Source organism: Euwallacea fornicatus, chromosome 20 (assembly GCF_040115645.1).
Source record: "Euwallacea fornicatus isolate EFF26 chromosome 20, ASM4011564v1, whole genome shotgun sequence".
NCBI classification, from domain to species: Eukaryota; Metazoa; Arthropoda; class Insecta; order Coleoptera; family Curculionidae; genus Euwallacea; species Euwallacea fornicatus.
Genome location: NC_089560.1, coordinates 2,824,513 through 2,838,074, shown reverse-complemented (window position 1 = coordinate 2,838,074; position 13,562 = coordinate 2,824,513). Strand labels below are relative to the sequence as shown.

The following is a 13,562-nucleotide window of genomic DNA, read 5'->3' as shown; positions in this document are numbered from 1 at the left end:
AATTTCTGTTGAGGGTAGTTAGACGCCACCCTTATTTATAATCGATTTCGATGAAATTTATGATAGTGCAAGACCATTATGGTATGATTGTTATCTGTAATGTTCATTCCATTATTTTAATCAAAAAGAGAATTATTATAAAAAAATTCAAATGATCCGACTCCTTTGGAGGTCTATATTTCAGTAACGGTGTTCCGTCGGGCCAATGTTCATACGAACTTTTTTTTACTATTTTGGCCTCTACTTTCGCATTCTTAAGGATTCTACCAACTTGTCCAAACACCCTGTTTATTCAACTACCTAGATATTCATAAAAACTTTTATTTTACTTACGTTTTTTTTTTAATTTTTTTAAGTGAAAATGCTATGAATTGTAAATGTCCTCTCAGAATTTGATTTCCTATTTATACCAGTGAAACATCCACCAATTTATGGGTGTTAATGGACGGTTAATGAGTAAAGCGGCAAACCGCTAAGAACTAAAAACTTTGTTATTGGATACTTCGACCCTTCGGCCACAAATCAATAGTCATTCTATGCAATCAAATCAGCATTAATAATTCAATAATCGCAATAAAAATAATACCACACTCTGGATGAAAGTAAACTTTGTTACCTCTGACGGGCGGCAGTAACCTTTTGTCGTACCGCGTCGCCCTCAGCAGATTATCCAGGATTTCCTTGTCGGATTTCCCCTCTTCAAAGCTGAAACATAAAACCGGTGGATTAGAAGGGATATGTCCGGACTTTGCATAAACTTGAGGCAAAACATAAATGAAGTTGAGAGTCTGAATGTCATCTCGCGAAATGTTTTTAACTTTGCTCATACAAAAACGGGAGTTAAGGGTCGGTTTTATCGACATCTTTTGTTACGAAAGCTCCTTTTGTTTCAAAGAATCTTTTAAAAGCGTTTTTGTTTCGGCAAAACCCAAAGGAAATTCAGATTGAAATGGACAGGGAAACTAGAGGAGATTTATCGACTTACATGTCGGACAGGGCCAGGGTTTGTCTTGTCACCAGTAAAATAGCGGCCGCACGAAGGAACATCCAAGGCTGACCCATATTAGGACATCTGAAACAAAGAACAGAGCCTCATTTACTGTACGAAAAAAAAACACTTTATTTGTAACGTAAAATAACTGGGATTCGGTTGATCGTACCTTGACCACACCACTGTCTGTGGTCTTTAACCCCTAATGGGCACGTTATCGATTAATCTCGTACAAGAGGTCGGAATGGCGTCCTCTTGAAAACTTTATACTAGTTCTACAGGCACTATCAGGTGTCTAAAAGCACAATTACTTGCTCTAACATCGTTGCTTGTCCCATTTGTATTATTCGCCGTCCACACCACTGGTCAAACCTATTGATTTTAAACTAAGGTTGGGTTGGATTGTAGCGGAGCTTTTGTTTGATTTGTACAAGCATTGCGGTAATTGGATAAGGAAGTATAAGTCGGCATTATTAACTCAGTGAATTTGCAATACTTTACTTCACTTTAAAGTACAAAAACGACTGCAAAGGCGTTAATAAACAATGAGCGTTTTATGAGATCGAGCTCTGGCCGTGAAACAGTTCGTCAACAAGTAGTTCATAGGTCATTGTTCAGCTAAGGGCTGGAAGGAAAAATTGCTGGGAGTCTAGCTTAAAATTCCCTTTGAAGTCGAAGTCCGGGCGAGACCGTAAACGTCTATATTTTGAAGTGTATTTCACGCGCAACAAGTAAAACTGATGCATTTTAAAGTTCTGTAAAGAAGACTTTATTTCACAATCTCGATAGAGACACTAAATGGATATATGGAGCAGTTTTTAACTTAAAGCTCCAAAAGCTCGAAGACGTTTTCGATTAAAATGTATATTGCTTGTACCCCCAAACCAGCACCGTCGGGAGGAGTAGCCCATTTAGAATCAACATTACTCCTTTAAATTAACGCTGCAAGTAAATAGGTAATAACAATGATGCGTATGTTCTTTACCATTTTGTTAAAATTAAAATGCTCCCCATATACAACAATCGATGGAATTACTTATTTACTCACATTTCCGCACCCTGAAATACGAGTAGCTTGGACGACCATATCCCGGATCGGCCTCTATCCTGGATAATTACTGGAAATCCCTGTGGATGCTGAGGCGGGCATGGGGGGTAGAGATGACATTTAATTAACATGTAAAAGCGTGGTCTGCGTTGGCAAATTTATTGTTTAAATTGCAATTTTGGATACATGAAACACATAACCACATTACGTTTTTTGTTGCATCTCGTTGGGAATTCCTAAGACAACTCTGGGAGCGAGCTCCCATTGCAAATAATGTGCGACATAACTTTACATGTTCAACCATTAATTATCCATCACCACGGGACCTGATCATGGTGAGGCAATTTATCTCTATCAAATTCTTACGTCCACGATAAATAGTTGCTGGATATTTCTGTTAGGAAAAGTTTCGAAAACCAGTTATTTCAAATTTTCCGCCAGTAGAAATTAATTGCTAGAATCGTGAATATTAACTGAAAGGTGAATATTAACTGTACCACGTTGGGGTAGTAAACGCTAATAATTTAGAAGGAAAGTGATAACAAAATCCAATGTACCAAATCGGTGAGACCAAACGAATGAATATCACATACAACAAAGCGCTGAGTGGACAGGAACTAGATAACCACTTTCCGAAACAGCATTGGGGTTATTTAATAGTAGATGAGGGAAGGGACAGAGATCAACTTTTTAGAACTTTTCCTCGGCAAACCACTGAAACGAATTTGAAAGGTTCGCGTTCGTGTTTTAAACCATGTTCAAAAGTTGATTGGACATATGGACTGCTGACAAGTTTGGCCACGATCCAATATTGAAAAAAATATTAGAAGACTTATTAAAATAATTTAAATGGGAAACTGTATTTTATTCATGTTCTCAATCGGTAAGAAATTTGATTTTAATTGTAGAATGCTTGAAAAATATCAGTTTGCGGAAACACAATCAGAGAATAAACACAATGGCAATATCTCAAAGGCCTTAGTGAAACTTGTCAAGAAGTTGTTGTTTTGCTGACAAGTGCGGAAAGTCGTATTTCCAAACAGACATTACAAGTAAGCGAGTGCGAGAAAGTTATAATTCACTATTGGACACAGTCGGTGAGGATTTTCCGGTCAGTTAACTATACCTTTTGGAACTAGTTCGCTTTTCCCGTAAGCGCACGGGAAATACACCTTTTCCTTCAGTTGATTGAAAAAAAATTATTTTCTGGAATTTCATAATCGAAAAATGAAAAGTGTCGTTCGTCACGATCTATATTGCAACATTCATTTTGCCGTGCGCAGATCCCTTCCAATGTTCGACCTCGCCTCACGCTCTCACGAAACAATATTATTTTCTGGACTCTTGATGGATTTTTTCTGCAAGTGCTTTTTCTCATAAAAAGGAAATTTAAATGAAAGCCATTGAAGGTGTTAATTTGAAAACTTCCAACTCCTATTATCTCGAAACGGAATCGATTTTTTAAAAATTGCCGGAACACGTTGATTTTGTTATTGAGGGGGAACAAACTTCCTACTTTCTACCGAGCAGAACCATCCTCTCAAGCATTTTAAATGGTAAAGACGGTTAAGTGTTACACCACTTTAAGTGGCTTTTCAGTTTATACATTTTGATACCTCATTTGTTACATTCGACTGTTACGTTATGAAGTTGGTATCTTTTAAAATTTTATTATGCAAATATGTCTTGTGCTTCAATTTATCACCAAAAGAAAAGATGCTTTAATCGCTTAAGCAAATGTTTATCAATGTAGTAAACTTCCTGGGTTCTCGAAAAGAAACATCTCTGTAGAATATGATTTTTTTTATTGTTTGTAATAGAATAGCGCTTCAAAAAATTTTTAGAATATCTTGCTTAGATTGGACTGGGTTGAAAACGGGTACAATTCGCATTTTTAAAAGTCGATTTTAGTTGCCATTTTCGACAATATCGTCTCGGTTGTGTTCGAGTCTCCGAAGTCGCACGATCCCTGAATAGCATATTTCAAAGAGGGTCAAATTGAATTGAAGTAAAAATTTCAGCGACTGAAAAGAAAAAAGACTGTAAAATTATTTAAATGTTTAAGGGCCTTTGTATTGTCTTTGTTATTCGTCCGATGACTCGTATCTTTGCAAAAGATATCGATTTTTAGATGTCTCAGCTGAGTGGTAACAGGACAAACAAGACATTCGAAATGCGGAATAAACTAATCACAGTTTATTCAAAATGAAAATTGTTTGGCAATATTTTTCTAGCTTCTTACAATATCATTTTGGTGTAATTTTGGATATTTCCTGATGCGAAAACGGAAGTTCAAAAAATGCCTTCGTGCCCTCTAGGTGGTATCCACAGGAAATATTAATAAAACTTCCGAACTTCGGACAATTTAGTGAAGTAGATGTTACCCCTGCTGGATCGCGACATGACGCTTATGGCCATTGTTTCTAAATGATTTAAATTTATTACATCACATATTTCATATTGTTCTCGAAAAACTTCAGTTCTTAAATGTGTGCCTCTGCTTCGACTTGAAATTAATTCGAAACTCAAACTGTTTTGTATTTTTTTTTTCTACAAAGTATTATTGAATTTCTTTCAAGAATTAATATATATTTTTTTTGTTTCAGATCTCAACTATCTACGCCTATGCTTTGTATCGAAATTAATTCGAAACTCTGTTTTGAAGATTTTTTTCAGGAACTACTATTGATTTTTTTTTCTGTTTCAGGTTTCAACTGTGTACGCCTTCGCTTCAAGTCGAAATTAGTTCTAAACTAACCGTATTAAAGTTATTTTCCCGGAATTAATATTGATTTTTTTTCTATTTGTAGATTCAACTGTCTGCGTTTCTGCTTCGTGTCGAAATCAATACAAAATCTTAATTCTTACGAAGATTGTTTTCACCAATTAATATTCATTTTTTCCATTGCAGGGCTCAAATGGATACGCCCCAGCTTCAAGACGGAGTTAATGCAAAACTCTTACTGTTTGGAAGATTTTTTTTCAACTTATAATTTGAATTGAATTAAAATTGTTGAATTGATATCAATCGATTTGACATCCTTTCTGTTACAGGTCTCAATTTTCTACGCCTCTGTTGCACACCGAAATTGATTCGAAACTAACCGTTTTGAAGATTTTTTTTCACAAACGAATATTAAATTTTTTTGTGTTTCAGATCTTAACTTTGTGTTAAGTCCAAAATATATCGATTCGACTGTAACAGCTGGAACTTTCGAGCAAGGAATAAATGTGGAAAAGGGGTGTTTCGCTCATACTCGTAGAATGTTGTATATTGTTGGACGAGTATACAATGAAAGCTAGCATCTTCGATGGAGAAATTTGCATGAAGAGGGAAGAAAGTTGCGCAATCTCCCTGAGGAGATAGTGCTCATTATACATAAATAAAGTATTATACATATTTTGTCCAGTGCTAAATATCCGTACTTTCCGCAAATTCGCTAAAAATGCTCGTTTGTTCCATTATAAGCAGCCATCGTCAGTTACCTTTTAATATTAATTATTGCTCGATGTTGCTAGAATATTAATTAATAACGAACGTAATTAATGTACGGAAACAGGGCTGGTTTCTTTGCTTGACTCGAAAGAACTTTTTCAGAGTCTAGTTATAACACAAGTAAGTATCCAGACCGCTTAATTAAGGCAATCCAGGTGCCGAGCCAATAGCGCTAAATACCAATTAAACAGATCTACAGAATAACTTTTGGCAGTAGTTCAGAATTTTATATTCAAATATTTCCCTTCTCAATGAACACTTACTTTTAGAGTGTTCTGGTCCTTATGTGATATAGGGCGTTCATGTAACTAAATCCCGAGCTCCCTTGAGAAATTGGCCAATCTTGTTCGATGAATATGGTCTATTATGCAGACATTCGATAAAAAATTAAAAAAGGAGAATGAAAAGAAATTTTAATACAGTCAAGTAAATTTACATCGGGGTAGCCATTGCCTCTTGCGTGACTCATTTTTGTACTAACTATGCAAATTAAATATATTTCAAATTAAAATAAATTTGGTCAGAGGAATTCGTTGGCTGAAATTCACGGGCCTAGTAAGTGATATTTAAAATTTATTACCAATTCGAATTGGTTTCAATTAATAAATGCAGTATTAGAGACACGCGATGTCTTTTAAACCTCTATAATTTTGAACTACACCAATGAAATATCAGAAACGTGGCAAGTGCTGTTTAGGAGAAATTCAAGGATAGTAAAATTAATTTTGATCTATTCGATATACAATTTAATAGCTACGAACTATCTTTTGAAATCCTGTAAATTGGGCTTTCTTGTATGCACAATCAGGGAGATAGGTACGTGGTAATTGAAAGATCTTAGACGCTAAAGAACTTCATAGTATGTCTCTTAAATATAAGAGAGACAATATTTTTTGCATAAACACTTGTCAAATTTTGCATGTTTTAACGAATTTGAAACTTTAATAATACGAAAATTACTCACATAACGAGAAGATAAAACCACCGATATGTGATTGCGAAAGTTAAACGTGAGAATAGGGGTCGTATTCGAAAGAGAAAGAATAATTTCCTTGGATTTTCCCACTTGGAACATCATCTTTGAATAAATGAAGAATTTTGGAGGCATAAAAACGCCCAGTTCTGTCGAATTCATGGAGCTGATGAGTTCATCGAGGTGTAAGTCATTAATTCCGTGCCGAAGGGCACTACAGAGCAATTCTACTGCTGCAGAGGGCCTAGCAACTCCGTTATTATCCTCTAAAAGGAACTTACTGGGGAAGTGGAGAATTTTAGTCTTTTACGGAGTCTTTTGAGATGTTGAACTTTTACTGCTGGGTGGAGATCCCGCAGGGTAGAACCCTGCGGACTAACTGGCTCGCTGGGGGGAATTTTTATAGAGCTGAGTTTCAGTAAATACTTATCGTCTCGAATAATAACACATCGCTCATTAAACTTTTGGGCTAACACATATATGGCAACACTGTTGACAGATCCATATGACTTAATTAGTTTCTTAATTTTTCCTAGTTAGATCGAAGACTTATTTAGTGACGTGTTATTATTCCTCTAGCTGTGACGTTCTTCTGTATTCAGAGCCAAATCCATTCTAAAATTTGGTGGCACCATTTTTATTAAAAATACTTAATGTCGAACCTACCCCCTAGGATAGTCAGGTGTTATAAGTTTATAGGTATGATTCAAATGACGTGATTTTTTATTCACGTCACAAAATGTAACGATTGAGAGTCACCTTACGCAAAATGTCAAGTTATATATATATATATATATATATATATATATATATATATATATATATATATATATATATATATATTTAATTTATTGAAAAAGAATAAAAATATATTTGAATGTTTACGTGTAACCCTTTTTTTTCCACGTTTGTCGCTTCATTTGTTGATGTTTTGGGTTAATTTGGTGTTTTTCTTTGCCAACTAAAATATTGCTCCTGCTTGTTTACTATCGGAAGTTACTATTGTTGTTCTTGGTATAATGACCAAGTTTTCAAACAGTCGTTATAGCGAGCTTCTGGATCTCTGCTATATTTTAATTTTGCGAAGATGTGGCATCAGCGCCGACATGAAACACGTGACGTGCATATAAAGTTACGTTATTTGAAACATAGTTCAACTCCTTAACGAGCCTGTTAAAATAAAAGTCGGATGCTTATGATCAGTATGTCATCAAATATTCGCCTCAAATGCCCTTAGATGTTCAATAAAAATCTATTGCGTAAAATTGATGATATTTTCAAGGCCCGTACCAAAATAAATCCAGAGGTCAGGTCTGTACATTCCCGTCTGTTCCCAAATAGGAAATTGAAATGTAACGTGCCGTGTGATGACTCAACCAGTTCTAATTCCACGTTCCCAAGGCTCAAGGCCTTGCACCTGATAGATATCGGTATTCGGGGATCGAATATTTTAAATAGCCCTTTTGCCGTTAGCGTGAATATGTGTCTAAAGTTTTTATTGAATTTCCAGTAAAAATCCATAATATAACGTAGAATCCACAGTGACGAGGATAAAGAGTTGTCAAATCACAATACATTTTATGGATTCCAAAAGGGAATATTAGAATCCCTCCTAAGCCGAATGGGGGTTATTTTTAGTGCCATCTTCTTTATCTCTTTCTCTCTTATATCAATTAGAGGCGTTTTACGGTTGACCTACATGGGGCAAATGAAGTGGCAAGCAAAATGTTGATATTTGCCGACGTTAGGAATTTTTTCTATAAATAAATCGGGAATCGATAAAGGTTTGCCCTAAAGGTTATAAAGAAAATAAAGTTATTTATGTAGTAATGCAATGTATCAGTACTATGTGCATCGCGTCATCCTGGCACCATTAACCACCGCATGTGGTTTTATTAGTTGCCAGTATGTTTCATTCTAAGCACTCACATATGTTGACGAAGATTGATTGATTGTATACAAATTACAATAAAGGTTGAACAAAACTTATAAGAAACCTTCGTAATGTCGGGACAACCATAAAGTGTCTCAGCCGAATATCCAAGCCCATGCTGGAAAGGATGTAAGCTTGTTAAGGTCTCATAATATTATAAGCTAAATGTCTCTCCTAAGACATCTAAACCGACGGAAGGGGCCAAGGCTTATTCAAACTTTTCTCTAAACAATTTCTGGAGGAAAAGATTTCTGAAAAGCGTTATCGCTCCATGGGGATTTTCATACATTAAAGCATAAATCAAAGAATCGCTTTGTTCAGCTCCACAAAGCTGAAAGTTTTATCGAAGTTTTATTGTACTTACTGGTATAAAACGCAAATCTAACGTCAGGGTCGTAATTTTCTTTCTTACAATATGGGGTAGTTAATGTTTGCAATTTGTTGAACCTGTTTTGAAAATTGCTTAAAGGTTTCTTACTCAATAAAGCTAAGAAATACATTAAACGTATATAAAATGCCACACCTTTTCAGAGAGGCATTTTGCCTATTCCTTGAATGGGATGAGCCAAGCTCAGTGTCGTAGTTGGTCGGGGTACCCGTCCTCACGAAAAAATATTCTTGGCATTTCGGTTGGCAGGCCCTCGAGGTGCATTTTTTCACGTGCGCCACTGCTGCCCTCTTCCTAAGGCCACAAACTCCCTGGAATAAAACGTATGTTTTAAAGACAGGAAAGATTGGATGAAAAATATACATAATGATGTACAGAAAAATGGCCAGTGGTATACATTTGTTACTCAGAATGAGACGTTTGATCTTTATGTCCTACCAATTAGATACACCAAACGTTTACCAATTGAAATTAAGAACGAAAACCCTTTGACTAGGACTGATTATCTTTTAATAAAATAACGCGATTTGCGATAGCCAAAAGTGATTTTCATCTCTAACAAGGGTAATAGCGTATTGCCTTATAATATTGGACCTCTATTCCGTCAGACTTCAATAAGTCTTCTGTGACATCGCTTAGGCTTTCGACTGCGTTAACAATGATGCACTTCTTGAGAAACTTAATATCTATGGTGTTTATGGCGATTATGAGAAGATATCGGTTTGGTATCTTTTGGAAATTCAATTTCTAAGCGAGACGCGTGACCGTTAAGACCCTCATGCATTTGTATTGAAACCTCTACTGTTTTAAATTTACATAAATACTCTGCTCGATATCGAATTTTCTGGATGGTTCATAGATTCGCAGACGACCTCACAATTTTGTGGCATCAAATCAAATACGTTATGCTTGCACTGTGTAAGTAACGAAACGATATCCATCAGCTCAGTTCCACTCAAAAAGAATAGTTTTTCACAATCCTTTGGGGAAATCTTTGAGAGTTTGTGTTTCTACCCTTCGTCGACTCTCATCGACCCTTGGCCAAAACTCTATAGTAAATAGAGGTACTAAAAAAGGTGCCTAAAATATTTAAAAATCAAGTGTGGAGATTGATTACAGAGATTCACTATCTCTCGAGTGAGTTTTTTGATAAACGTTTAATCAGTGACACATGTCAGGTCAGTTTTTTAAATTTTATTTGTGTATTTTTTAATTGTTGATATATTTCACTTAGTGCAATGTGTCAATAAATGATTTAAATATATTATAATTAAGCCAAAGCAAACGCGATCAACCTGGAATTCAAGATGTTTGTTCTCCAACTTAAAATTACATTTGAGCCATGTACTAAGCTAATCTGGATTAACCTAAGCTCCTTCAAAATACGGAGAGATGCATAATCTGCCGGGTGTTCTATAATTCAGATCCATTTTCAAAACGACTTAACTTGAAACTGCCTGACGACCGAGTTTTTAATATCCGTTTGGTTTTATGGAAAATTTGTTAAATAATCTAAGAATGTTAAATTTTACAGAACTTTTAAGAAGAACGTTATGCCTTTGGGTAGAATCTTTTTTTTTAACATTGGTTCTGGTTGAAAGGGAGTGGTGGTTGGGTGTCATCAGAAAATTGCGTCTCTATAACAATATCCTGCTTCAATATCTAGTTACAGATTAACCTATAACCTATATAAAATACTGCCTTAAGTTACAAATCAATTAAATCGGTTTTATTATTGAAAGCAATTAATATGTATTGATGTACTAGACACTTAGGAATTGTTTTCTTCATGATTTAAATTTCCTCGTATAGCAAATTTATTAACTGATCCTTGGTATTCTTTAACATTCTGAACCATCTTACTTTGTGCTTCTTTTAAATCTTTGCTTAAGTCCTCATTTCTATTCATAGTTATGTTCCATCTTTATACGTTCTTCCTCTTTGCGTCTTATACAGAAATATGATCCTCAGAGTGCAGTTTCCATTATAACAAATGCACGCACCTTTAATATAGTAAATTAAGTAATATCGTCTATTTTCATCCATAAAACTACTGCCACGGGGTCTCAAGAGACTCGCATTTATTTTTTAGTTAAATATTAGGAAATATGTATTTTATAACTTTATGTTGTATTTTCCGTGCATGCACGGCTTTATATTTAAATTATATGAAACATATAAATACTCATTAGTGCGGTTTTGTGGAAACAAAAGTTCAAATACCGTCTAAAATAAAAAAATAAATAGGAGAGAGTAAGTGTCATTGTAAAAAGCTCGATAAAAATCTTACTTTCACCTGTAACATTATGAAAACATACATCAAGATGAGCGTTACCAAAAGTAACACGATATTATATAGTGTTTATCAATTCTTTCACGGGTAATTTATTATAGCGACTGAGTTCTTTACCCGCTTTTATGTGCAAACAACATGATAAATCATTTAGATGATTTTCCGGAAAGTCATAAATATCAAAAAAACGTCACAGGGGCACCGCTAATTCTATTTCTCCACAATTATGCCCGCAAAATAACTAAAAAGTACCGATATAACTGTTATTGCGGGATCAAATCTGATACAAAAATCGAACTATTTTTCCAGATGCACTTAAGTAACTGAACGACATACCAATCGAAGGGCTAAAAGAGGAAAAGAAATAAATCGGTATCCGTGTAAGTAAGGAAATTAACGACTTTGGTCGAAATTGACCCCTGAATAATATGTGGAGCTAAAATTAAGCCCCTGAAAATGAGAGACTGTTATGTTATACAATATAACGATAGACCTTAATTTCCCGTAAACATTTTTGATTATGTACTAGAAAATGCACGAATTTTGTGCAAATTACAATGGAGGATATATGATTCGTTTTAAATTAAATCGACAACGACATTTGATCTAAAATAACTTTCTGGCGCCTCTAAAGTCATTAATGAAAGGCCTGTGCTAATTATAATTCTAACTAAGCATAATAATATTATTATAAATGTAATAAAACGTAAAAATAAGGATCTATTGTAACCACTATACTGAATTCAATAATAAACGAGTGAGACCACATCATAGTATGTCGGTCAGAATATTGATTCTCCTAATACACGGTCCTGTAACAGTGCGTTAAGCTTCCTCAGCTTCTATAACAATAAAGTTAACGCATTTTTTCGTTTACAAGGTTGCATAGCAAATAAAAGCGTATTTCCAAAAATTGTTTTCCAATGTGCAGAGCGACTCTAAAAAGTGTGACGATATACAACTTTGTTATTTTAGATGGAACGTCCCAATTGCTTTACTATTGCCGGATTTTTCGTTAAATTTTAAGGTCAGGTTATGTAGAGTATCCCATCTTTAAAGTTTACCGTTTCCCAATTATTCGGAAAAATTTGACTGCTGCTAGGCCCCAAGGAAATCAGTATTGTACGCTCACCGCTCTGAATTTCGGAATCAGCCTTCTGGGGCTTAAAACCGACCTAATAAGCTACATTTTTATGTGTTTTAATTAAAAAATAGTCCTCTACAATCGACGAAACAGACCTCCGAAGTTGCATGGCTTCGAGCCTCAATAACTTACTTATTTCAAATGGAATGTCCCTATTTTCTGGACGGTATCATGTTCAGAATTCAAAAAAATGTATAACTTTTGTTGACCATACCGCATTCCCAAACCCAGCCATTTTTGGTTCCCGAAAATTGCCCCTTTTTAGCCTATTTCGGCGGCTGTGGCGGACTTTTTTCAATTGAAACACGTCAAAACGTAGATCATCAGGTCCTTCTTGAACCAAAGACGACTGATTTCGAAATTCACAGCAGTTAGCGCACAATACCGATTTCCCTGGGGCATTGTAGCTGTCAGATTTTGAAAAATTTTCCGAAAAACTCGTAAATGGAAAATTTTAATCATGTTCATAACACAGTGGTTGAGAAAGTAACATAACTTACTTATATTTTTATAAAATCTCGAAACTACAGTTAGAATTAAACTATAACCGAATGAAAATACAAATCACGGTGGCAAATAAAAGTTCAGACGTCACACTTTTACCATGCTTTAGTAGCTGGTAATGTCTCCTTTTGATTTTACTACAGCGTTAACTCTTCAGAGCCGTGTCAGCTAAGGATTTACAGAACTCTGGTGTAAGCGTGTCCTATATTTCCTGAATTTGTTTTTGAGGTCAGATATGGTTTCTTGAGGACTGTTCTCCAAAAGCCTTTTCATGTGATGTCATAGGTTTTCAATAATGTTTTGAGTCAGAACGGCCTGAAGGCCGACCCAAAACTTTGATGTCGGTGCTTCTAAACCATTATTGTGCACGTTTAGCGGTATGGCAGGATGCTCCCTCCTGGTGAAAAATGAATGTTTTTTCCCTAAACAGCTCTAACGCCGAAGGCGGTAAATTTCTCTCCAAAATGTCGCGATATTTTCTGCATTAACATTCCCATTGATAAATTCCAGCCTACCTACACCTTTTCCTGACATACATTCCAAAATAATGATCCCTTATGGAAATTTTTCGGTTCGTTTTATGTAGCCTTTATGAAACGCTTCATTTGGTCTAGGAATCACCCTTTTACGGAAATCACATACACACACGTCAAACTTGGATTCATCGCTGGAAATTACTTAGGCCCAGTTATTGCCGGTCCAGTCAAGTTTAGATTTAGCCCACGACATACGTTTTTTCTTCTGGTACTCAGTAAGGAAAGGTTTTTCTTTCGCCTCGATAAAAAGGAATTT

The 13,562-nt window shown here is 35.3% G+C and overlaps 1 protein-coding gene across 15 annotated transcripts in view; it reads right to left on the bottom strand.

The window, feature by feature from the left end:
- Positions 1-13,562, bottom strand: part of pHCl-1 (pH-sensitive chloride channel 1) — a 60,851-nt gene that overhangs the window by 25,165 nt on the left and 22,124 nt on the right. For all 15 annotated transcript variants that reach the window (XM_066293931.1, XM_066293933.1, XM_066293935.1 and 12 more), the window contains exons 2-4: positions 8,965-9,140; positions 986-1,072; positions 617-705 (exon numbers count right to left, since the gene is read on the bottom strand). In XM_066293931.1, the coding sequence (XP_066150028.1) occupies positions 617-705; positions 986-1,062 (166 nt within the window). In that variant the 5' untranslated portion in view covers positions 1,063-1,072; positions 8,965-9,140. The remainder of the gene's footprint in view (positions 1-616; positions 706-985; positions 1,073-8,964; positions 9,141-13,562) is intronic.